Source organism: Polyodon spathula, chromosome 5 (genome assembly GCF_017654505.1).
Source record: "Polyodon spathula isolate WHYD16114869_AA chromosome 5, ASM1765450v1, whole genome shotgun sequence".
NCBI classification, from domain to species: domain Eukaryota; kingdom Metazoa; phylum Chordata; class Actinopteri; order Acipenseriformes; family Polyodontidae; genus Polyodon; species Polyodon spathula.
Genome location: NC_054538.1, coordinates 1901865 through 1929800, shown reverse-complemented (window position 1 = coordinate 1929800; position 27936 = coordinate 1901865). Strand labels below are relative to the sequence as shown.

At 38.1% G+C, this 27936-nt stretch overlaps 1 protein-coding gene across 2 annotated transcripts; it reads right to left on the bottom strand.

Annotated features, from left to right (window-relative positions):
• Positions 1-708: 708 nt before the first annotated feature.
• On the bottom strand, positions 709-27673 carry LOC121315402 (disintegrin and metalloproteinase domain-containing protein 17-like). 2 transcript variants are annotated; one of them, XM_041249457.1, is made up of 19 exons: positions 27308-27673; positions 18796-18931; positions 16476-16609; positions 13655-13743; positions 13338-13503; positions 12497-12633; positions 11975-12061; positions 11295-11408; positions 8338-8482; positions 7891-7979; positions 7312-7464; positions 6146-6345; positions 5763-5866; positions 5346-5480; positions 5051-5178; positions 2925-3003; positions 2560-2648; positions 2152-2208; positions 709-1437 (listed from the first exon to the last, which is right to left on the bottom strand). In XM_041249457.1, exons 1-19 carry the CDS (start codon positions 27492-27494, stop codon positions 1087-1089), a joined length of 2580 nt encoding a protein of 859 aa, XP_041105391.1. In that variant the 5' UTR covers positions 27495-27673; the 3' UTR covers positions 709-1086. The 2 variants fall into 2 exon arrangements, with proteins under 2 accessions (XP_041105391.1, XP_041105392.1); XM_041249458.1 differs by lacking the exons at positions 18796-18931; positions 27308-27673 and having other exon boundaries at positions 16546-16609.
• Positions 27674-27936: the final 263 nt, after the last annotated feature.

Sequence of the window (27936 nt, the reverse complement as noted above, 5' to 3'; positions counted from 1 at the left end):
TCTGGCTTGGCAGAGGCGTCTCTCGGGGAGAGGGAATCGGTCCTGGTGCTGTTGGGACCTGAAAGAAATTGACAGGAAAGAGTTCCCCGACAGATCTGGTGCTGCCCTCGGATGAGGTGAGGCACAGGCCTCTGAAGCCGGGAGCAGAGAAGCATCCCGCAGGAAACCTTTAAAGAGAAACAGTAGATGGGTTAGTCAGGGACTCGAGTACTGAGAGTGTAAAGTGGGCCACATCCTGAAAAGTTGGGGCAAAGCCTCACGTGATGAGCTAAGATAAGCGCATGAGCTGTGAAAAGAAAAGAGTGTGGCCAGGGGTCCCCTCTTACTCACGTGCTGAGAACTTCCCATTAACAAAGGTAGAGGAAGTGTAGCTTTACCTAAGGTCGGGGAAGTGAGACTCACTTATCTCCCAGAGAAGACCGATGCAAAGGCACTGGCGAAACAAGGAGGGAGGAGGAGGAAAAAGCAAAAACACTAGACAGGGAAGGTGTGTGTGATTGGGGTTTAAATAAGAAATTGGTAATGATAGATGGCAATGAACGATCCCAGCACCCCCCCCCCCGCCCCCGAATCTCGCTCAAAGGCTAACATTTAACATGTTGAATTGCACACCACTTTGTAGTTTTCACCATGTACAGTACTTAACAAAAACTGAAAAATGTGACATTTCTAAATCTAACATGAAATACTGTACTACTATTATGGCTTCTGGTAGACTTTTGTATAAAATATCAAAATTATGTTAATAGGTTTTTTTTTTTTATATTATTATTATGCCTCAGTCTTAAAATGTGAAGTGATGTAAAACTGTTGGCCATAGCTGTACATTACTTTGGAAACCTTATATCCCTTAAACACATTTTGTGTTGCATTTAAAAAAAGTACCTATTCACACACACCCACACACACATATAAATATATAGACCAAACAACATGCAGCTAGCAAGTCACATCCTAACAGATCATATTTTTCAAATAGTAAAACCCGCATTATGTTCATTACACATTTAAGTAAATATGTACACTTCCTCCAAACCAAAAGAAACAGTAAATAATAATAAAATGCAGTGTTTGGCGAGTGCGAGGCTAGCACTCGGTCTCCTTGCTGTTGATGCGGGCCTGCCGCTGCAGTTTGAAGGACAGAGCCTTGTTGCTGCGGGTCAGAGGGTTGTCAGTCAGGTCCTCGAAGGACTTGGTTGCCGTGCCACTGTTGGGGAAGTCCTCTTGGAGCATGTCTTCGTCGAGGTGAGAGTCACTGCTCGTGTCCTCCTGGATGGTGGCCATGCGTGGCAGGTCCGGTTTGGGTGCCACCGAAGTAGAAGGTGGCCCAGTGGTTAAGGGCTGTGTGTGCGAGGGCTGGAACCGGCCAGCCGACTGGGAAGGGGGCCTCAAGATGCGCACAGAGGCAGAGTCCATGCTGCTCAGCATCTCTGTGTTCTACAAGAGAAAAAGAAAACAGATAACCAGTTTAGTGTAGTAACATCTGTATTCCCACCACAAGAATTGCACTATTATAACTGAGTGTTTTATAATTGTAGATTACACCAATTCCATCATATCCACTTGGTAAACCGCCAACCATTTGAGACAGAAAAAAGCTACAATAAAATATCATATTTCTGCAAACCGTCCAGCATACACCACATCTAAGCTTTCTACAGAATAGCGATGGTATGCGTCAGTTACAGAGCCTTTTAAAGACAGCAGTGCGTCCTGTCAGTAACAAGATGATTCAAATCAAAAGGGATTCGAAACCAAATCGGCAACCCTTTACAAATAAACATATTGTCTGATTTAATTAAAAGGGACAGTGTCTAATGACTTTATAGTCAATATCCAAATAAACATCAGTCAAAATTTATATATATATATACACGCTTAATACCCTCAATACAAAAAAAGTGTATGGCTATTAAATGTGACCTTTCACTGCAACCATTTTATTTTTGCAGTTTTATCACTGTCATAGCCTTGCCATTGCTTGTTCCTGGTTATATATAAAATAAATCATTCACACAACTGAAAAGCCTATAGAAGACTGTTAATACCACAAATAGATGTATCCGTTATTCATCAGCCATCACTCGTCCCTTAAGACTTTCATCAGCACCCCCTTAAACAAGAGTTAAATCAAGGGATTCTTGAACTTACACTCGGATAGAAAAGCAATTTGGCGTTTTCCTCGTATTGCCTGTCGAGTCTCTTATCCTAGATGATGGAACACAAGCAGTATGTAAAAACACAGTATACAGGTACAAGGACATTAAATAGCTTTCTGTATACATTACAGAATGGGTTTCTAAACTGCACAGAGCTGAGCTTTTCGGGGTTGAAGGGAAAAAGGACCTTAGCGGTTGAGCAGGGGTTTAAAGCTAGATCTCTTTATCTGAAACATACGATCAAAATGCTTCTAACATTAGTTATGTGTTTGAGAATAGTGGTTGTAGTGAATATGTCACAGTCAACCTAACAGAACAGAAATATAAAGCCTCTATGGATCAGAAGACATTAAAAGGAGTAAAGCAGATGTTTTTTGATTGAATTTCAATCTATACCCACCACACAATGGACGAGAATACTGAGTGGGATCCACAACATAAGAGAGAAGACCACCACAGAACCCACAATATTATCTTCAAGGAATTTTGCTGCAGGAGTCGAAAAAGAAATGGAGTTAAATGTCTGGATCTGGTACAAAGCCATGATAAAACCAAGCACAGACCACTTGACTTTGCAACAGCTGTAGACACTGGGATATTCTAAACCTCACAAGTAGAACAGTAGTGATCTCGCTGGTAGATGCATGTTCAAAGATGATGATTTTTTTTTTTATTAGTGTTATGGCAGTTCATTCATGCAAACAATCTTCTATTCACACACACACACACAAACACATACACACACACACACACACACACACTCACCAAAAGTATTGATATCAAGTTTTTCAATCAAATCCCAAAATCGCTCAATGGCATCTTGAACTTGCTTCATACATTTGCCCTGTAAGGAATACAATGAAGTCATGTTGAGTTTTTTCCAAGAGTGCTAATCAGGTTTTTCATTTTTGTTTTGCTTAATGTATTTTGATTTGCTTGTATTTCGCACTTAATTTTGTAATATGCAGATATTCCAAAGACAAAGGTACAGATGAAAAGTTGCTGCAGGGGTCTGCTGCTTCTTGATGCCTAATCATTTCATGTGTTGTAGTTCAAACTACAAAAAGTCTAGCTGCAAATCAGACATGATCTAGAGCAAAAGTACCAGAAGAGAGAGTGTGTGTGTGTGTGTGTGTGTGTGTGTGTGTGTTTATATATATATATATATGCCATATATATATATATATATATATATATATATATATATATATAGTACCAGTCAAAAGTTTGAGCACACACGTTACAATATACAAAACAATACATAAGGAGTATCAAAGCAATGTTCAAGAAAATTGAAAATTGTCTCTAAATCTTGGATTCCTCAAAATAGCCACCCTTGCCTTAATAACAGCCTCACAAACACGAGGCATTCAGTTAACAAGTTTCAGCAGGAAATCACCCAACATGTCTTCCCAGCTCTTCTGCAGCAATTCCCAGAGATGTTGGGCACTTGTGGGTAGCTTTGCTTTGACTCTTCTGTCCAGTTCATCCCATACAAGTTCTATGGGATTGAGGTCTGGAGACTGGGCAGACCAGGTCATTAGATTGAGTTGTCCTTCACTTTCGTTCTTCGCCAGATAGTTCCTGCACAACTTTGAGGTGTGTTTCAGTTCATTATCTACCTGAAGAATAAGGACTGCCCAACTAGCCGTAATCCTGATGGAATGGTATGCCTCTGAAGTATGCTATGGTAGCCATGCTGGTTCAGCTTGGCATGAACTTGGTAAAGATCACCAACTCTGTCACCAGCAAAGCAACCCCAGACCATGACACTGCCTCCTCCATGCTTGACAGTGGGAACCACACATGCAGAACTTATGCGCTCACCCTCTCCGTGTTTTACAAATACTCGGCGGCTGGACCCAAATATTTCAAATTTTCACTCATCGGTCCATAAGACCGACTTCCACTCCTCAAAACGTCCAGTTTCTGTGTTTTCTGGCACAAGCAAGTCTCTTCCTCTTATTCTGCACTCTTAACAATGGTTTCTTTGCAGCAATTCTTCCAGTTAGGCCAGCTTCACGCAATCTCCTCTGAACAGTTTATGTTGAAACATCTTTACTTTTTGTAACATTTAGCTGAGCTTGTATTTCAGGGGAAGTTAATCGTCGGTTTCACAGACTTGTGTCTCGAATGAACTTGTTCTCTGATTCTGAGGTCACCCTTGGCCTGCCTGACCTTGTTCGGTCCTCATGAGTGCCAGTTTCTTAAAATCATTTGATGGTCTTGGCCACAGCAGTTACAGACACTTGCAAAGTTCTTGCGATTTGTCTTAAAGATTGACCTTCATTTCTTAAAGTAATTACAGTCTTTTCTCTTTGCTTAACTGAGCGTATTTTGCCATTTTCTGCTCCCTTACATTCAGGAATGACAAACTTGTGCTTATGCTACCTATATTTATAGTAATCATGGACCCTCACCTGTTAACAATAATTGGTGACAAAAGGTTAATTAGGTAACATGCTAGTTAACTCAGAGAACATCCAACAAAGACACTTTTATACTTAGGCCAGTGTTCTAACACCGTGTTATACGTTTTAGACTTTTAACTGACTTAGGCTTCAGACTGAAATTCCCTTGCTTTGGGTGACCATTTCATTGAAATTGACAAGATTTACATTTTCATTTAAAAATTAAATTTCTGAATGCAATTCACTGATAATTATCAGCTTATATAAGTACACGTATCATATACTTAAATATTAAGTGTTTATAGACAAGTTTATACAGTTAAAAGCATAGATAATCATGAAAAGCCTGGTTTCAAGCAGGTGTACTCAACTTTTGACTGGTACTGTATTTGTTGTTATTCATATAAAAAGATATGGGCCCAGAATTGTGTATTGGGTTAATCCGGCCCTGCCTCTATATAATATAGCACTGTCACTCACACTTCCGTCACAGAATCCTACAGTGCAGGGCTTTCCTTTGCGCAGGAACAAGAACTTTCCAATATCTTCATAAGGCTTGCATACTCCATTTATATCTCGGCAGCAAACTTTACAAGAGTTATCCGTCTCTGTAAGTACAGAACGAAATAGCATCTCAGTTGTGAATATGATTAGTATTACCCAGCGGATGAAACAAAGCTGGCTTTTTCAAGGTAGCTCAATACAATTGCACCTATATAAACAACTATTAAGATCTGTTCGATTAATGCAAAGCCATTTTCTACTTAATGGTTACCATTACAGGCACAAGACTTGAGCCCCTCGAGCCCCTCACAGAACGGGATGCATTCCCCACGCCGGCACTTCCCCTTGTCCACACAGGTAATGTCATCAGCTGCATTAGCTGGAGGAGGACATTCACTGCTTGTGCCTGAAGATTTAAAAGATAAATAAGGCAATATGAGAAATGGTTTAAAGCAGGCTCTTCCACATACCCTTGCCCTTGCTTGATAACACAATGCAACATTAAGCATTGGATACATTTTAATACAAATATCTACAACACAGATATTATAGAGAAGTCAAGGCAATAAAGAGAAGGGTGAGGACCCATCATGTAAAGATGGGCCGTCACAGCTGGCTGCCCTGTTTTGTTGTAAAGGAATTTAACAATTCTGAAACAGATGCAGATCCGGGCTCTGAAGTGGCTGACCTGTGCAAGCAGATTCTCCTTTGCAGGTGGCGTTGATGGCTTCCTGGCAAATCTTTCCAGCTTGGTCAAACTTGCACTCCTTGCAACAGGGACTGTTTCTGTCACTGGGGAATCAAAAAATAACAGGTGCCACCAAGTCAAAATGGGTTTCTTAAATTACTGTCAGGAGCTAGTAGTTGCTCTACCGATTACTATGGTTATGGCCTGTTAATTGAATTTAGTCTTGGAATTTTACAAACTGCAGTAAAAAAGGAGCCCCTATACAACAATCAGACATGGTTTTTGCAGGTTGTTTTGTATATTTGTAAATTACAGACTCCAGGTTGCAGCCCGATGACATGACTGGAGAAAAGAGGTTTAGTAGGTTAGCAGGAAACCTTTACCTGCACTGCACGTTGGGTCTGAACTTGCAGCTGGACGTGCAGCAGGGGTCATCGTTCAAATGCACGATCCCTGGGTCACATTCCTCTTCCTCGTCCACGCGAGAGTTGCCACACACTCTGTTGTTTCTCTCTTTGAAGCAATCAGAAGCCTTGCTGCTCAGAGTCTTACCAATGGACTTAATGCTGCATTCGGAAAATCTCTGGGGGTTGGGAGTCACGTGAAAACCATTGCATTACACCGACAAAGTCTAAAATTGTTCTGTTTTGTATATATTTCCTAGTTGCCTTTGTCTCAAATCTCCTTCCTCTCATCAGTTTATTATCACCATTAACCCTGTTGTCCAGGTGTCACTATTGTGTGCCACTTTCTATTTTTCTAAGCTGTTAATGCATACAGGATTTGACATCCAAGATGGACCTTGCCTCCTCTAATAGCTGTGAACAGTTCACAGGGCACTAGCCCAGAGAAAAGGGTATTCTTCATGGAGTGCTGGGATACACGTAGACAGAACACGGCAAAGCAGAATTTCTTCTTCCTCTAGACAGTTGATAAAAACTTGTTTCTATCAAATCACTACTTAGATGAAAACTATTATCCAAGTATATTCTTTCAAGGATGAATTTTCTCTTAACTGAAGAAACAAATTTAGGAAAAGCTTTTTGAAATGATTTACTAATTTGCTAGCATGGCCTATTATTCCTACTTGACAATAGAGACGTAGCTCAGAATGTAAACCATTTGGCAGCAAGTTCCTTAAAATCAAAGGGTTGCTCCACAAACGTTGTCCCTTGATTCCACTGTGCATGGACACTGCTGAATTTAGCCATCTTGATAAAGTGTCTTTTTTTTTTTTAAAAATAAGATGGATGAATAAGATCTATGGATGAAGTTTCAGTTTGTTTTGCTGGAAATGAACTGAGGAGGGTCCTGCACCTCACTAATATAGAGACACTGTAGCTGATCTAGTCTACATCATTGCAGATGTCTATGGCAATATTTGAGCCATTTCAATAAGAACCACTCGGAACGTTTGGAAAAAAATCATAAAAAAGTTAAGGGAACAGTAAAAACAAGTAAGGAAATGCAAGTTGAAGCTGTTTACTGTAAGTTTACTGTACTAATGAATCTGATTCAATGCACACAAGCATGACAGTGGAGCAAGTACCTTGTTATTCTCATGATCTCCACTGACTGCGATGGGGTACATCAAATACTTCCCTCCGTTGTCATCACTGGGGGCACAGTGTAAGAGGTTATCCGGGTCGTGCTCAGCTCCGAAATTGTGGCCCAGCTCATGAGTTGTAACCAAGTCTGCTTCCTGTTCAAAAAGACACATCCAAGGTCATTCAAATTCCAAACAATTGGGCAGGAGGGTCATTCTTCAATGGGCCACAATACATCAATCTCAGCGAGGTAGCTCTTCACCACTCAAATATTTAATTATAGAAAAAAAAAACAGCAGATTACAAAACTGAAATCATTTGAAAATGTAGAAAGTACACATCTCTACAACAGTATTACAGTATCACATTTTTGTATATACAGATAGTTATGTTGCACCTTTACTTTTTTAAAACAAATTAATTATGAATGTTAAAATATTCATGTAAACTATTCTCCTATACCGTACTGACTTTGTATTGAAATGAACATATACAAAAGCAAAATACACTGAACATCTTTGATTGACTTGTTGTTATGTTCATTCTGACGTATACTGTCTGTTCGCATCAGTTTAACTAACCTTGGTAAGAATGGTTTTCCCATAGTTCTTGGTGCTGGTCAAGCCTGTGTTCAAGTAGATGGATTTCCCCAAAGCTTTGAAATTATATGCTGGAAAAAAAAAAGGTGCACGAAATGTAGCTAACTTATGTAAATACCCAGTCACACATGAAACACTTTAAAGACTACAAGTAGACAAAATTAAATTAAGCATAGGCTAAACCCAATACCTAGTCGAGCAGCAAATTCCTAGATAGACAATTCCTGTCAACCACAATTGAAATCTATGCAGACAGTCTGACTGAACAGGTGTAGACTACATTGCTCCCACACCCTGTATAGTGGTAGCTGGAGAACTGCAGGGTAATTTGGAGAAGCACACATGGCCACTTCTTGTGCTGTCCTGTACCAAACAGAAAGGACATCAGTATCCAGTGCTGCACTGACATAAAACCTGCTTCCTTCTTACCGTGAGGACAGATGCCTCCAAGTGCATGTGTTTTCGGAGACCCAACATATGCCAGTCCCAGGGTTCCCTGGTCAAAATCTTGGTATGTGAACAGATGGGCAAGGCAGACATTGGAGGCCTGGTCGGCAATATCTATACTAAATTGCTGAAGACAAAAATGACGAAAGACATTATACAAGATACCAAGCAAAAACAAACAAAAAAAACCTGCGAGTTAAAAAAACCCAAAACACTTAACTGTTAAACAGGAAGCGTGAAATGACCTGGAGCATTCTGCAGCAGTGGTTCACTCACAGTAGTGTATGGCCTGAACACTAAATAGCTGGTACAAGCAACCAGACCATAAGAAAGTTATGTTCCGGGACTGGTAAATGTTGAACACATGATCACTCGATATTGAGTCTCCTTAAATTTGCTGTATTTCACAAAATGCCTTTTCAGATCTAAAGTTAACCGAATTGGGACCTTTGTTGGAAATGAACAAACTGTAAATAGAAGGTCACTGAATTAATGTGATAACAGATTTTGCATATTACTAATAAACAAACAACCCCTAACATACCCCTTCATCTGCCTACAAATTGAAAACCGGCCACAGTTCTATCTGGCAGCAAGATTTGGAGGAAGCGATACGTATCTGCTATCTTACAAGAGATTAATGGTAATATTGGTGCTACAACCATTGAAAACTTGTGGTGCACCGATAATCGTAGACTATAGGCATGACACTGATATAAGGAAAATAATCACAATTGACCAACAGCAGTTTTTGTTACTTTTCGCCGATAATGTACACCAATATTCATGCTTGACTTTCTTCCAGCACAGAACTTAATGTTTGTAATGGTGCACTTACTAAGAAAACAAGAACACAGAGACAGTAATTTTCCTTGCAGTGCTGTGTAACATGCGAAAAACCTAAAGTAAATATGTCTCAAAAGAGCAGTGATTGGAATTTAAAAAATATCTGAAGACAATAGGATAGCCAAGTTGTGTGCAGCAGAACAGACTTGATGCTACATTAAATCCATCGATGAACTGTGAGTAGAATATGATTCTGATGCTTTAAAAAAAAAAAAGGATTGAATCCTACATAACATTGATGGTTTAAGTTATTATTATTATTATTATTATTATTATTATTATTATTATTATTATTATATTATTATTATATCATTACACAATGTACCAGTACATCAAAATGACTTTTTGTAATTTTTTTGATCTTGCTTAGTCTGCATTGGTTGCGGGTGTATCTTTTTTTTTTGGTTAAGTGAACAATTTAAGTGCTACATTTTTAAGCAGTGTGTACTTAAAATAAGAATATAACAAACGTTTTGTAATTGACTTTTTTTTTTTCTACTGCACAGTACAGATAGGAGCTATAATATGCAATGTCTGACAGCAAGTGGCTATAAAAGTTAATGTCACCTTATATATTTTTTTCTACATAAGTGATTTTACTCATACAAATGCAAAATGTTATTTTTGTGTGAATTTTGTAATGAATGCATATGGTCTGTAACTGTCCATTGTAGGAAACTAGGTATAACATTCTAGGTATAATATCAATAATATGGCCATAAATAGGTCTAAGGTCCGAGGACGGTCCTTAATAACCAGGGGGAATATGTAATGATCCCTTATATATTAATCCCAGCTCTGCATCTTTAAGGTTTGTGACTGATATCAAACCACCTCCCAATGGAGGAAATGCACTGTGGGTGCGTGTGTAATGAAGGGAGTTGAACAAGTAGGGCATGGCAGCTAATAATTGTGCAGCAGGAATATCAGAAGATTATAAAAAGCAATGTAACCTGAATGTCTTTCAGAGCTGGTACTAAATACCTGATAGTGAACTCTTACAATACTATGTACATATTGACTAGCTGTGACTTGTGTATCCGATATTGAGGACGGGGTAATGAAGTATGTGACTGAAAATAAACTTGGTCTTCAGAAAAGTCAGGACTTTTGTGTATTCAGTTTAGTACTCTTTCCCTCAACGTTACTTCAGCAGAAGCCTTACATTATGCTGTAAAACAAATGTATAAATTGTTGGCAAGCAGACAATATAATATTATGTTATTATTTGTACTCATTTTCTGAAGTAAATGAAACAAGTAAACAATACCTCTTCATTTTTTTCATAAAAACAACAAGAAAACGATATCAGTTCATTTTTTAATATCTATAATTATAAAACAGTTTAAATATAGGCCCTATGTCTTGTTCTAGTAGTTTACCTTAGCTTACTTGCACTATCTATTCTCATCAGTAGCCAATCGGTATCGGTTGATATGGGCAGATAATCATCAGCTACCGGTATCGGCCAAGAAAATCTTAAATCTGTGAACTCCTAAAGAAAACTACTGCTAACACCATAGAAAGGTACACTTCCTTTAATTGAGACTTGAAGCCACTTTATTTTTTATTTATTTTATTTTTTTTCAGCCGTCCGCTTTTTTTTTTTTTTTTGTTTGTTTAGCTCTGCAAGCTCACCATGCAGCCATATGCAGAACTTACAGCGTCAGAGGACCACGCAGTTCTGAATTGCATACAGGTCAGCCTGCAGGCGCCCGGCCAGCCACCGGGGTCGCTGGTGTGCGGTGAGCTAAGGACTCCCCAGCCGACCTAACCCCTACCCCGTCTGGACAGCGCTTGGCCAACTGTGCACCGCCCCCTGAACTCCCGTCTACGGTCGACAGTGGCATAGCTTGGATTTGAACTGGCGATCTCCAAGCTATAGGGCGCATCCTGCACTGCAAGCAGAGTGCCTTTAACGGATGCGGCACTTTGAAGCCAATTTTGACATAAAGAACAAGTGGATTTAAAATGCATCAAAATCACTCAATGGAAATACATTAATCCAAAACCTATAATGTCTCTATAAGTCACTTGGATATAGGTGTCTGCTAAATAAACAAATAATAATATTCCAGTTTAGACTTGCTAACCTCCAACAGTTGCTTCACATCCCATGCGTCGTCCTGTTCACCCGGATCATTCAGATTCATATTGTAATGCTTCTTGCCCTTTTGAGTGGGAGTGGGAAATTTGTTGATAATAATCTAAAATTGTGGTTTAAAAAACAAAAAAATGAAAACACCTTAGTATCTTCAAGAAATGCATACACTTCACATGTTCCCTAAGGACCAAATCATTTTTGTTGTTCCCAGTACCAAACAGAAGTTATCTTCGATTATCTTCGGTTTACCGAAGAATGACTCTAATATACAGTTGTCCATGAAATTAAGATTAAACACTTTCACTTAAGATAAAAAAAAAACTAATATGAAATACACTTTAACTCAAACAAAGCAACAGCAGAGCTGTGCATTTTATTCAGTGTTTTCACTTTTCTTTTTAATATAAAACAATTCACCAATTGGTTTTATTCTGTTACCATTTTTCACAACATCAATAATCTGAACCGGTTCATAAAAAAAGTCTGAATAATTGTATTAGTAATGTTAAATTGATAATCCAACATTTCCATCAGGAAACCTCCAGAAATAATTACAATAAACCCCAAGTATTTACAAGGATTTCTTCTATGGGAAAGTGAAATCCCTTAAAGAGTTATAAGATTTCATGAACAATATGGAATGATCAGTAAAGCGCTCTTATTACAGACCTGTTGTATTTGCACACCGTATCCTTGCAAATTATAGTCCCAGGTTGTGTTTCTATAAATGTCATCCACTCGATCAATAAGTTCAATCTGTAAGGGGAAAAAACAAAAAAACACAAGACTTGCTTTAGTATGAGACATGTTTCAAAGTACAATAAACAATTCTATAATTACAGCCACTAAAGGGCTAATTATTCTTTTAGGATACCCAGTTTTGCACCAAACAAAAAATACCAGGGTACTGCACACAAAGCCAATATTGAAGGTCTTTATCTTCCGGTAAACAAATAGTCATATGAACATAAAATGGATTCCATATGAGGTCACAGGTCAAAGTTAAGGGAAGTGTTACATTTTTGCCCAGTGAGATTCAAATGGTTTATGAGGTATTAGCAGTTAAAACACAAGAAGATAGAAGCACACCCCAAGGGGATTGCTTAATAACAGAAAACAACTGCGTGAGCTCTTTCAGAACAAGTGTTGCTCCTTCACTGGTACAGGCTTGGCGTATTCCACGTCTCTTACAAGGTAGTTGATAGTGGTGCTCTCCTCGCTGCGCCCCATGTTTTGGAAGAAGCGGTAGTCTGCCACCACCAACAGCTTACAGGTATTCTTTTTGGGATCGGGGCTGCTTTTCTGCCTTTTCCCTCGATGGAGATGCTCTGCACAGAAACACACACAACTTAAGACAAGGGAATGAAACAAGGACACAACTCTAGTCGTAGTTTTAATGGTATTTAAAAATATATATTTATACTGAACTGCAGTTAAAAAAAAAAAAAGTAAAGTACTGTTACAAAGAAAATACTTCCAGATTTGAGTCTTATCAGTAATATTGTCTCAATACAGGACACAAGTCTATCACTCATATTGTGGCATAGTTTATACTATTTTACACTCTATTTTTTTTTACTATGCAAGCTGAATAAAACTAAAAGCTACTCAAAATTGGTTTAAAAATAATACTAGTTCTAAGACAACACTCACACTCTCAACACAATACAGTATGTGCATTTTCAAAAATGACTGACCTATAGCAAGCCATTTAATTAAGTATTTGACATGCTTGCCCATCAGTTGTTGAGAATCTATAAGCAGAGATGGACTCTCATGAGCTTTACTTGCAATGAATGAGATTAGATGCTGTGTCTGCCTAATCAATAACTTGACAAAACGCATTTAAAATAGGTTTTTTTATCAATCACAGATATAGATTAATGTTATTAAAGAAAGGGCAATAGAATTGTTTTTGCTTATGACGGATCCAAAATGACTTAGATCATTTAATAAAAGTAAAATGTACCTGTGAGTACAACACAGGCTTGAGGGAGCAGAAATGCTCATCAATTTTTCAAAAGACACCAACCTTTGCTGTCTGCCTCTGCTTCCCTGTACCATTCCGGCAATAATCCATCCGTTTTAACAGAGCCACAGACACTGGGGGAATGCAGACGCCCAATATCTCGGATATCCTCCGATTTGTACACCAGCATTCTGCCATCAGGTGTTGAGTTAACATATCTCCAAAGAGGCTGGGAAGAGCAGACACGGGAATGCCATTACAGCAGATACTTATTTATGTAGCCAGTGTCATGGTATTAAAAAATACTGTGTTGCATAGGTTATCTTGGGTAAAGGGCTGCAATGAACTACCTGTATATTAAACATAACACAACTGCGTACCTCTATGTTATACTCTCCTTCATCTGTAAGAATGTGGGCCGTGAAGTCAGTATCATCAATGTGCGCTTGCACTCGAGAATTCTGTTCCCCTTTAAAAGAAACAACAGCCAAAATTAGTAACAGAAGAAATAGAATTTCTTTACTATGCCGGTTTGAGCCCTTTATATTCACTGCTTTCAGGCGACTCGTACACGTTACTGGCTTGCTTGAGACCCAGTGGCAGCGTTCCCTCCAAGGATAAAATGCGCACATTTTTCATAATTATCATAAATATCAACACCAAATCGAGACTCCAAAATCTCAAGGTAAATATCATCTAATTTATTAATTTTTTTTTTTTTAATTTAGTCGTTGCCAATTATTTTGTTAATTTCTCCCAATTTAAAATGCCCAATTATTATTTAGGCTCAGTTCACCTCTAGCACCCCTGCACTGACTGGGGAGCGGCGAAGACGAACACGCTGTCCTTCGAAGCATGTGCCGTCAGCCGCCCGTTTCTTTACATACTGCGAATTCACCATGCTGCCACCCAGGAGCTACAGCGTGGGAAGACAACGCAACTCCCAGGCAGCTAACAGGCAGGCCCGCAGGCGCCCAGCCAGACTATAGGGGTCGCTGGTGTGCGGTGAGCCGAGAACACCCTGGCTTGGAAACTCAATCTGTTGAAGTGTCCAGTACAAAAACTCTCCTCTCAGCAACGACGTCTTCAATTCCGCGTTGGATCAAACTTGGCACAAAGCTTTCAATTTTCGACAGAATCAACAAACATCTGCAACAAAGTCTTCAACCCTCGGTATAGGATCTACAACAGTGCCCCTCTGCTCTGTCCTTTTCGTTTAATCTTTTAGCTACGCAGGTAGCAGGGCACAGTTTCTTTTGGAAACTGTGGTTTTAGGTGTACAGCAAACCTAGACTGGTTTGTCTGATAAGTCTCTATAAGTAAAGTTTTACGGCAGTCCTCTAGCCGGGCCTCAGTTTCATTGTTTGTGGTCGTTGACTCGCTTGCAGCTTGCTTCCTAGTCTTGGGTCTGTTTTTGATGTTTTAATGTCAGTAGGTCACATAGTTCAGTATGTCTGTAAGGAACCAAGGGGCCCTTTTTCTTAAGACACAGCAGTTTGCCCTGTTTCTCAAGACACACAGTTTCATTAATGAATCCAGTTACATTTCTAATACACGTTCATGTATTATCAAGTGTTGATAAAATATCGGACAACCCTCTTTCCACAAATATCGGTCCATCTACCGAGTTAAAATCAAGCACAAAAAGGTAAACAAAAGTCCGCTCTAGGATACTTATACTGGATATGGTCTGATCCAACGCTTTCAGAGTTCTCATTCGACAACGAACACAATAAATGCTTCTGTCGGCAAGAATTATTTATTATTAAAATTACTATTAGTAGTAGTATTATTATTTTAAATGTTCACATTTTAATAGGGTATTTTCTCTCTATTGCATTTGAGACTGTTTTAGTAATGGCTTTTCCAATGAATGTACATCTGGAAAGATCACTCCAGAATTTGCTTCGGCGTCTTTCTACAAATGAGCATATTCGGGCACAGGGTGCTCTGCCATATGGGAAATGATACAACGATACAATTTGTGTGAAAATGTTATCTGCTTTGTTTTCTCTAAAGCTGATGGAAAGGCATGGTGTATCAATGGATGCAGATCCTATATGAAAAAATTATTCCTGGCAGTTTGTGGATGTACTAAAACACTGTGAATGCTTTGCGAGAGTCGAGGTTCCATACTTTGATTTTAGTCGAAAGCACAGCTATTGCAAACGAGAAGCAGGTGCTGTTTTTCATAAAATATCTGTCATAAGTAAGTTTACAGTTAACTTGTACTTCCTGTCCTACATATTTATGAATTGTAAAAATATATACTCTATTAAGAATTAACAACATGGTAGCAGCAACTCACTAATAAATTCAAAAATCTTACGCGCAGAAGGATTGTTGTAATGTAGCTCTGGACAAATCGGGTTTCCTTACTACAAGGTGTATATTGACAGATATACATATTCTGATATTTTAGTTTAGACCATACTTTTAATGTGATTGTGCAAACTGAAACACTAGTAATAGCTAATAAATAACAATGGTTATTCTGTGTGGGGTTATTATTTTTTTAAATTATATCATCATAGTTGTATTCTTATTTAAATGTGGTATAATAATAACCCAACTGAACTATGTAATAATATATCCAAATAAAATAGATTTTCATTGGATATATTACACTTTTGACTATAGTATTGTGTGCTTTTATTGGATTTCTATGCATTTTAGTCAGAACTGAAGGTTAAGTTTTTCAAGATGGTTACAATTAAAAGCAGTGCAGATACTAGTGTTTTATACAATTGTATAAAGCAATTCTATGCAGACCACCAGTTAAGAATGCAGTCTATATTTGTGATAACTGATGGGGCTGGAGTTATGACAGGATTTCAGACAGGCTTCATAAAGGTAAATATACGCTTCATAAAAAAAAATATATATATATATATATATATATATATATTATATATATATATATATATATATATATATATATATATATAAACAAATTGTAACACTGTTGAGCTACTTGTGTTGGAATACTGTTTCAAAATTGTATAATGTGACAAAAATAATAAAATTAAAAATTTGATAATTTACCCTTTCTCACTCAAAATGGCAAGTTTCTCAGTATCTAAAAAGCTTAGAGGGAACGCTGCCCAGTGGTAATATAAAGTCAATTGTGAATGCATTTGTTAGATATGATGAGGCACATATAACTTTTGTTCTGAAAAGCAAATAAAGCGATCTGCTAACCAACAACATGTCCAGTAAAGAAGTTCTGCCACTGGACAGGATACGTTTCTTCTTTGCCATTTTCACCTACCACCACTGCTGTAAAGTTTTCTGAAAAATGGTAGGGGCTTGATGTCAAATAAAGTTTGAAATGTCTGGAAAAGAAAAAGAAGAGACAAAAACAGAACCGACTTAAACTGGGCATTTATAATAAAATACAAGACATTTTCATTTCATAATCAGTTACTTTACGATAAAATGTAAAATGATTGCTTTTTTATAGTCGTCTTTATATTGCACCTTAAAAACGTAAGCATTAGTTTTGACGCACAGCAGTGTTCTAGGACTCAAGATAATATAATATACCAGATCCAGATAAAACTGCACATTTTCTGTTAAAATACTACATCACATGTTTACCGTTACATTTTTCAGCTTATGTGGGATGGTGAAAAATATTACATTTAGACTTCCATTAATGAAAAATACTGACTTATGTGCAGCATTGTACCTAACCAGCAATTTAGTTTGCCTTAAAATTGTAGCCCTCTACTATTACTGGACGGCCTTCAGAGTAATAGTTTTTAACTGGCTTTGCAAAAATATATACATGTATGTTTTCTTTAGATTAAAAACACATACCAAGGCATACACAAAACACAAACATATCATGTAGTCTAGGAATCTATGTGATTTTTAAAAAAATGATGGATAATAATCTCTTATTGTAACTGATGGCTGATCGTAGAGGACATGTTCCCTTTCAGTTCTAGTTATAGTAACAATAAAAATAATACACTGAACAAAAATATAAACAAAAACATGCAACAATTTCAAAGATTTTACTGAGTTACAGTTCATATAAGGAAATCAGTCAATTGAAATAAATTCAATAGGCCCTAATTATGGATTTCACATGACTGGGAACACAGATATGTATCTGTTGGTCACAGATAACTTAAAAAAAAAAAAAAAAAAAAAAAAAAAAAAAGTGGGGTGTGGATCAGAAAACCAGTCAGTATCTGGTGTGACCACCATTTGCCTCATGCAGCGCGACACATCTCCTTCGCATAGAGTTGATCAGGCTGTTGATTGTGGCCTGTGGAATGTTGTCCCGCTCCTCTTCAATGGCTGTGCGAAGTTGCTGGATATTGGCAGGAACTGGAACACGCTGTCGTACACGTCGATCCAGAGCATCCCAAACATGCTCAATGGGTGACATGTCTGAGTATGCAGGCCATGGAAGAACTGGGACATTTTCAGCTTCCAGGAATTGTGTACAGATCCTTGCGAAATGGGGCTGTGCATTATCATGCTGAAACATGAAGTGATGGCGGCGGATGAATGGCACGACAATGGGCCTCAGGATCTCGATACGGTATCTCCGTGCTTTCAAATTGCCATCGATAAAATGCAATTGTTTTCGTTGTCTGTAGCTTATGCCTGCCCATACCATAACCCCACCGCCACCATGGGGCACTCTGTTCACAAGGTTGCCATCAGCAAACCGCTCGCACACACGACGCCATACACGCTGTCTGCCATCTGCCCTGGGATTCATCCATGAAGAGCACACTTCTCCTGCGTGCCAGTGGCCATTGAAGGTGAGCATTTGCCCACTGAAGTCAGTTACGACGCCAAACTGCAGTCAGGTCAAGACCCTGATGAGGACGATGAGCACGCAGATGAGCTTCCCTGAGACAGTTTCTGACAGTTTGTGCAGAAATTCTTCGGTTGTGCAAACCCACAGTTTCATCAGCTGTCCGAGTGGCTGATCTCTGTTGATCCTGCAGGTGAAGAAGCCGGATGTGTAGGTCCTGGGCTGACGTGGTTACACGTGGTCTGCGGTTGTGAGGCAGGTTGGACGTACTGCCAAATTCTCTAAAACAACATTGGAGGTGGCTTATGGTAGAGAAATGAACATTCAATTATCTGGCAACAGCTCTGGTGGACATTCCTGCAGTCAGCATGCCAACTGCACGCTCCCTCAAAACTTGAGACATCTGTGGCATTGTGTTGTGTGACAAAATTGCACATTTTAGAGTGGCCTTTTATTGTCCCCAGCACAAGGTGCACCTGTGTAATGATCATGTTGTTTAATCAGCTTCTTGATATGTCACACCTGTCAGGTGGATGGATTATCTTGGCAAAGGAGAAATGCTCACTAACAGGGATGTAAACAAATGTGTGCACAAAATTTGAGAGAAATAAGCTTTTTGTGCATATGGAAGATTTCTGGGCTCTTATTTCAGGTCATGAAACATGGGACCAACACTTTACATGTTGCGTTTCTATTTTTGTTCAGTGTATAAATGCATGTCAATGAATTGCACTAGGTTACCTGTTCAGGGCTGTGAAGCTCAGCAACCGCTCCACGTGGGACTCAGGCTGCAAGTCTCTTTTTCTCACAGAGTGCTGGCGGACACTGGACAATGAGAGAACATCATAGTCTGATAATACCGAGCTGAGCTGCGATTCTGAAAGAGAGAGCAGCTGTTAGTAGCATGAAGGAAATACTCGTGGCTATCCTCTGATATAGATGTCATTAAAACAGTGAACCACACTGGCCACTACACCAACCGATTCGCTAATCAAAGGAGAAATAAATAAATCACATCTTGCTTGAAATGGCCTTCTTATTCATTGTCACTCAAAAAGACTGAACTTCAACAGTCAGCACCCTTACAATGAGGTGTACAACGCACCCATAACTGTGAAATAGTACACAAATAAACATTTACAATTCATTCTTAGTTCATTTTAGTATTACTACATAAATGCAACACCACTTAATTTAAATTAGCGATTGCAAAGTACAATTATCCACGTTACAAAATTCTAGACAAATGTTGAAACAACAATGGATCTGGGCCTATCTCTCTTTAAAAACTGCTGATACAGTAGTCTATTCCCTTACCCTTGCCCAACCCCTATTAGGTATCCATTCAGTAGAAGAGGTTTATTTGTTGTAAAACCCCATAGCGTGTGCTAAGTAATGCAATTAAAACGTGTGACTAACTGCATGTCATTACGCTCAGGAAAATCTAATTGCTGGTTCCATTCCAAAATGTAATTGGATTTGTCAGAATTGATAAACTTTAACCTGTCACTTCAATCAGATTCAAGTTAAAGTAGATGGTTTTAAATGCAAACTTAAATGCAGCGACTCTGAGCGAATCAAAATTTCCAATTTATACTAACCCAATCTTGGAGTGCTGTTTCTGCTGATCAGAAACATTGCTGCACATTTGCTTTTAATCGCATGAACTTTAGTTTCCCTCAACAGTCCTATAATTTAGTTTTAAAATCTTTAGAACAATTTAAATACAGGAATCCGCAAGTAGCACTGTAGAAGCAAACATGAACATTAGCACCGCAGAAAGAACACAGAAAATGGAGAGCCTATACAATACACAGTATAAACAGAACACAGTTTTCATACACAAATGCCGCTGCTGAGCCATCTCAGAGACGTTTAAAAAATTATTTAAAATACACATTCACACAGCACAAAATTGCGCAATCTATGGCGGTATAATATCATCATAACCCTTTCACACAGCCAAAGGGATCATGCTTCAAACCTGGCAGTCAACAGATCATTTTCATGGCAATGGAAACTAAACAAAAACAAAAGGAATAATAACGAATATATATATATATATATATATATATATATATATATATATATATATATATATATATATATATATATATATATATATATATATATATATATATATATATATATATATATATATATATATATATATATATATATATATATATACCATATTAGGCGCGAGGGGTGCGCGATAATACCATACCGGTATATATTGTGATATTCATCAGGCAATACAATAACCGGTATTTGAACAACACTACTGGTATTTTTTCAGGGAAATGTCTAAAGGAAAATGTCAGCTATTATCTCATGAGATAATCACTTCCTGCGAGAACTCGTAATGCGAGCTGTGCTAACACAAAAGAAAACATGGCAAAAGATCACACAGATTTTGAGCTGTTTAAATTCTGCAAAGCAAAGTCACATGTGTGGAATTGTTTCCTAATAAATCTAGAAAAGGATGGCTGTATAGAATCAAACAATGCGCTATGCTGTTTATGCAAAGCTGAAGTAAAATATGCTAGTGGTACCACCAACCTCACACACAGCGGTGTAGTCCTACATCTTAAAAGTACTGGAATTACAATACTGATTTTTCTAAAACAAATTATACAAACTCATGTTTTATTTGTAAATTGAACTTGAGGTAACATTTAATAGGTAATGCATGCGTCTAGCATGTGGCTTTCAGGCTAGTCCTCCTAAAAAAAACAAGTATATAAATAAATACATAGTTTATAACAATACTTGCCAGTAAGTGTTTTTCTTTTTTCTTTTAAATAAATATGTAGCACTTATTTATGCTTTTGTAATACATATTAAATATATAAGGGCTCTGCACTGACCGATCTATAAAACAGCTTTAAACCTGTGTTTACAGACAGTCACAGGATACACTTTTGAAAAACATGTTCAATATAAAATGAAAATAAAGATATAATAAACATTTAAACATTACATTTAAAAACAATGTTTTTTGAGAATTTTAAATAACTTTCAAAACAGCACATGCACATTGTCCACAGGATCCAACAAAAACTGTTATTGGGCATTTCATATAAAAGTTTAATTTGTCATATTACTAATATTATACATTCCATAAAAATGACAAAAGCAGTGTATATATGTAGATTTATTCTGGTAGCACAAAATCTACATCAGCATAATTCATCATCGAATTCTAATATGTATCGCAATATATTGCAACACAACGTCCTATCTTTTAATTAATGGCACTGGAGAACTGTAGTGTACTCTAAACTTCACTGTGCTCACTTTGTCTTCTCTATGAACATGTATATATGTAGAAAACTTAAATTAAAATATTTAAGTGGGGAAGCATCATTAATATTATTTTAATTCAGCTGTCTGATACCAACTGCAGTGTAGTAAAAGTTGCAGGCTTGTCGACCACCTATTGCATATACTGTCAACAGCTACAAAAAAAATGCAGATGCATTGTTATATATATATATATATATATATATATATATATATATATATATATATATATATATATATTTTAAACAGCCTGTCGTGTCTGCTGTTTACTTTGAGTTTCCTCTGCATTCTGAATTCCTCCGGATTCCAATTACTACCTCTTTCTTGATCAGTCATTGCATTAGAAAAAAATTAAAGCGTGTAACACCGCCGACAAAGACACCCAACATGTCCAGTCATGTGGGATGTTAACTTTCAATCCACACCCTATATAGTGCTTCAGTACAGACACAGCATTTCACACAGTTAAGACGGCTCAGTGCCGGCTCTGATCCATAAAATATGTATTTATTTTTCTTTATTTAAGACTACACTGCAGCCAATGGGGGGGGAGGATTCAAAAATTTTAGAGGGGAATGGCAAAAAAAAGGCACTTTTGCGCATATATATAATATATATATTATATATATTATAATATTTGGTAGAGCCACCTTTCGCTGCAATAAAGCTTTAAGTCTTTTGGGGTAAGTATGTACCAGCTTTGCACACAGTGTCGGAGTGATTTTGGCCCATTCTTCTTGGCACATTTGCTCCAGGTTGTTCAGGTTGGTTGGACGACGCTTGTGGACCGCAATTTTCAAATAGTGCCACAGATTCTCAATGGGATTGAGATCAGGACTTTGACTGGGCCACTGTAGGACATTCACCTTTTTGTTCTTGAGCCATTCCAATGTTGCTTTGGCCTTGTGCTTGGGATCATTGTCCTGCTGAAAGGTGAATTTCCTCCCAAGCTTCAGATTTTTAGCAGACTGAAGCAGATTCTCTTGCAGCATTTTCCTGTATTTTGCTCCATCCATTCTTCCTTCAATTGTAACAAGATCCCCAGTCCCTGCTGATGAGAAGCATCCCCACAGCATGATGCTGCCACCACCGTACTTCACTGTAGGGATGGTGTGTCTTGAGGCATGGGCAGTGTTAGGTTTGCACCACACATAGCGCTTTGAGTTTTGGCCAAAAAGCTCTATCTTGGTCTCATCTGACCACAAAACCTTTTCCCACATCCAGCTGGGTCACTCTCATGCTTTCTGGCAAACTCCAGATGTGCTTTCAGATGGTACTTTTTGAGTAACGGCTTCTTTCTTGCCACCCTCCCATACAGGCCAGTGTTATGCAGAGCACTTGATATGGTTGACTGGTGCACCATTACTCCACTCCCAGCCACTGAACTCTGTAGCTCCTTCAAAGTGATTGTTGGCCTCTCTGTGGCTTCTCTCACAAGTCTCCTTCTTGTTTGAGCGCTGAGTTTTGAGGGACGGCCTTTTCTTGGCAGTGCCCGGGTGGTGTGATGCAGCTTCCACTTCCTGATTATTGATCCAACTGTGCTCACTGGGATATCCAAACACTTGGATGTTATTTTGTACCCTTTCCCTAATCTATGCATTTGTATTACTTTCTCTCTAACTTCTGTAGAATGCTCTTTGGTCTTCATTTTCCTTCAGATTCACAGCCTTACCAATGATCCTTCAACAGTGGGGTTTTTATCCAGAAAATGTGACAGCAACTTTAATGGTTCACAGGTGGAGGCCAACGGTAAGGTAATTGTGTCCTCGTTAGGGCAATTTCTTTCATCGGTGCAAACTGGGAGCTTCCACAGTACAGGGATTGAATACTTATGCAAGCACGATATTTCAGTTTTTTATTTTTCTTAAAAATATTTCCCAACATAAAACCAATGTCACCTTACAATAATTGATTCTGTGTTTCAGTGTTTAAAAATAAAATATCAAACAGAACGGAATTTCAATGTACCATTTGTAATTCAGTAATATGAGAGAATTGGTCAGGGGTCTGAACACTTTTGCAAGCCACTGTGTGTGTGTATATATATATATATATTACTGCATCATCATTCAGACTGGTGTTGCTTTAAAATAAGCTGCTTTCAGGAGACCTAACAGACAGAGCACTCTCCATTGCTTTTGCCATTGCCTGACATGTAGCTTTTCCATGCAGAAGAAAAAGGTGCCTTTCTTTTAAACCAGCGCTCCATTTCTTTCTTTTTAACTCTTTACACTCAGCCCTATTTCCACCTGTTTTTCACTGTTTTCATTTCATTTATATATTTTCCTGGTTTTAGTCACAATTCTAGCAGAGGTATTCTGAACAAGCTGCAAGCGGGATACCACACGTTCTGGGACATCAGAAAAATGTGCATTACAATAATCAATTCTAGATTAAACAAAGGCATGCATTAGTCTCTCAGCATCAGATATGGAAATAATTGGTACAAGTTTGGCTATATTTCTCAAATTGTAAAAAGACACTTTTGTAACTTCCCTAATATGAGTGTCAAGTGACAAATCAAGATCAAAGATGACTCCCAAACTCTTAATTTCTAGTTTAAGTTTTGATGAGAGACTGCAAGGGTCAAGCTTATGTAGTCCCACATCTCCTTTTAGTTGATTCTGTGAGTCCACTACCATAACCTCTGTTTTATCTGAATTCAACATTAGACAATTCTGTGACATCCAATGCTTGATGTCTGTAAGACAAGTAGCTAATAACACCCAGCAAGAAGAAATTCCTGGCTTTAGGGACAAATATAGCTGGGTATCATCAGCCTAGCAATGGAAGTTTGTGCTGTGTCTGCGGATAATGTCACCTAATGGTAGCATATAGCCTAGCCTATAACAAACACAACAGGGGACCTAGACTGGAGCCCTGTGGAACACCACAGACAACTTCCGATAATGACAATTTTACCTCCCCAATAGAAACGAACTGAAACCTATCAGAAAGATAAGATTTTAATCAGAAAAGGCCACCTCCAGACAGTCCCACTGTGCTTTTAACACAATTCAGTAGGATGGACTGGTCTACAGTATACAGTGCAGTAGTAAGGCAGGACTTAGATCTGGAAGAATTAAAACTGATGTAAAGCCTGAGCCACAGCTTGTCAGCAGATCATTCACAACTCTGACAAGGGCCGTCTCGGTGCTATGTGCAGCGAATATACCATTAAGAGTTAGAATTTTTTTGTAATTGAATTGCAACAACACTCTCTAGAACTTTATCTAAAAAATGGTAGGTTGGAGATTGGCCTATAGTTATTGAGGACTTTAGGATCCAAATTGCGTTTCTTAAGCATAGGCTTTACCATGGCTACCTTAAGTGCTGAGGGAACTATACTGGAGAAAAGTGAACCAAAAATCTTTTTTTTTTTTTTTTTTTTTTTTTTTTTAAACGTGGGTATTAATAACACCAAGAACATATTTTAATAGTTTTGTGGAAATAGGATCAAGAGAGTATTTAGTAGCTCTCTGTTGAACTACAGTAGCTCTGTCAGTTCCTGTAAAGCAGTGGTGGCCAATACACCAAACACTGCAATCCATTCTGGTGGATCTCAGTGGGATCTGCAATCCACCAGTAAGCTATGACCAACAATTATTAGCAGGATTTCATATAACAGTGTCCAATACGTAAGATAACAATAATAAAACAAAACAACCACAACAACAAAAGTGTAACAAATGCACAATCAAAGCATTTTTAATATTAAGCATTGGTAGTTATAAAACAGAAACTTACCAGCATTTTTCATCTGAGTCTTGAAACCTGGTGCAGGCAAGGCTCTATGCTAACTTTTTTTTAGGCACACGTGGGCCTAAGTTAAAAAATGTAGGGGCACACAAAAAAATATATACAATTTTGCTCGAATTTATTTTTTTTTACTTCCTTTCTTAACACTTTTGCATCAACAAAATTATAATGTATAATTCCTGTTTATATAATTGTCTGTTTACGGTAGCGGAGTGGTCTGGCTGACATTTGTGGATGTATGCCTCTCTGCGTGCCGCTTTGAAGCATATACTTTCACATTTGAACTTCTGGCTCCCTGTTAACAATGCAGTCTACCTGCCATCAGTTCACCTGCATTCTGACAAAACGTGCAAAACATGGACTTTTTTATGTTAACATTGTCAAAATTTTCATCTGTGCTACTGGACGACACAGAAGGCTCTCCCGATCAGTAACAAAAACTCTTGTGTGCTTAGATGTTAGTGCTTGTTCTGATTTGTCCCAAGATCCACCAAAAATCTTTTGGAATCAAACATATTGGCCACCACTGCTATAAGGTAATCAAAGAAAAAGCCCCCATAGTAGCCTTAATAGGTGTAGCTGGTAAAATTGTGCTGGAGTCCTCCTTAACAGAAGGTGTCTGGAATCTCATTTCTGATGTCAAGCATTTTATTTTTAAAGAAATGTAAATAGTCATTGCAGCTGTGAGAGGTGCCAATGCCATGGGTAGGACTATTAGGGGAAGGATTCGTTAATTTATCTAGGGTAGCAAAACGAAATCTAGGACTATTTTTATTTGTTTCAACGCCAGAGCCTTCCTATACTTAACCAGGTGGCTCTTCCATGTGATGTAATGAACAAGCAGTTTAGATTCCTGCCGTCTCCGTTGTAGTTTATGATATTTCACCTCATGAGTTGTATCACTAAACCATGGTGAGCTTTTTTTTTAAAGTTTTGATTGGTGCTACAGTATCGAAGATACCAGTCAAGGTGGTGGTGTAGGTATTAACCAGCTCATCTACTGATGAGGACTCAGAGAGTGGTAATGAGCTCAATACATCAGAAAGCTTAACAGCACTTGAAGAATTAATTACCCGGGGTTTAAATGTACGGTCCACAGTCTTTGCAGATACTGGCAATATCAATCTTATAATCCTGAATAAAATCACAAATTAACAGAGCCATTTCAGACAGATACCTGACAATAAATAAACCTAGGTGTAAATTGGTCCAATCAAGAGCATGTGATTGAGCAGGGGTAATAGGAATTTGATTAAGGTTACTGTAGCACACACTTGACAGCTCAGGCAATTCACACAGACCAAAATGCTGCATCTGTGCCAGTGTAGTGTTATTTTCAGGTACGCTGTAAAAAGTGGTACATTGCGCTTGCCTGAGTACCCTTAAACAACTTCTGCTAAGAAAGTAGGGAAGTGCCCATTCAAATCTGTTAAGCTGTTTTCGGTCTTTTTCATATTTTAAAATGTAATTAAACATATTTTTACACCATTAACATAATAGAATGCCAATAGTTTCATATGCAATACATTGGGTCTTGTACATTTTTTTTTTACTTCTGCAACTTTGCCGTGGACTTATCATTTTGTCTTATTTGTTGTGATGTTTTTTTTTTTCTTTTTAGAGAAACTGATTGTCTGTTTCCAGTTTAAGTTTGAAAAAAAAAAAAAAAAGTATAATTCATGGCAAATGTACCTGGTTGACAAGGGGAAAACATCCATCAGATCGCAATTGATCGCTCATGTACCAAAATCTGACAGCATACTACTTTGTACCATATTGTAACGATGTACCACTTTCTAACACTACACTAGTTCTGAGCTGTCACAACTCGTCTGTGTGAAAGCGGTAAGATTGTATTATTCACACAGTAACTTTCTGTACACTTGCTGTGAAACTTAAGTCACTGGTGACATTGTATTTATCTCTGGGGAGATTCTGAGTCTCAACTCAAGCATGGGCTTTACAGATTTCATACATTTTAAATAAACACATTAACACCAAAAAAAAAAAATTAAAAAAATCAGGCTTGTGTATCCTACTGTATGTATGAGTTAGGACGATCTCATTCCTCAATCCCTTCACCAAAAACAAAACAATGCAGGCCTGTTAAACAAGTGCAGTAACAACACGCACAATTTAAACAATGATAAATGAATTACAGCCAATATATTTCTAAACCTCTACTCACCCAACTCGTGGTCGTTTTCTAATATTTCCGACTCCTGAGGATTTCTGGCTCCATCCACACAAAGGAGAAAAGTTAGAAGTAAAAACGAAGTTAAAAACAGTGTCAACACGGCATTGACAGGCGCGACCAGGCTGGCCTGAAGCCGTTTCACTTCAGCACAGGCTCCTCTAGTTTTTCTTTTCAACATTGCTTTGAGAGATGTTAATTCTGTCCAATATAGATGGATTTCACCGGTCCTTGTGTATCTATGGCTTTATCAAACTTGATCCCCTTTCACTCCCATAACTTAGGCACAATATCTCTGGTCGGTTAAGTACATAAGCGAAACCCGTATGTCCGATGAAGGCGCCCACACCCGGAAGTACAGTTCTGTGTATGGGAGGATGAGAAAGCTGCCCGTGCTGGGCGGAAATGTGATCTCGGGATTTAAATATATTATCATATTGTTATTTATAGGTTTACAGCGAGCCATGAGTGTTATGAAACATACTTTATGATACTAGTGGTGGCTGATGAGAGCTGTTAGCACTCTGTAAATTGTACGTAGAAACTGCAACGACACAGGGTTAATGGACGGCCCTTACACAGACTCTGGAAGCAATCACACTACTATGATTTGGCAATAGAAA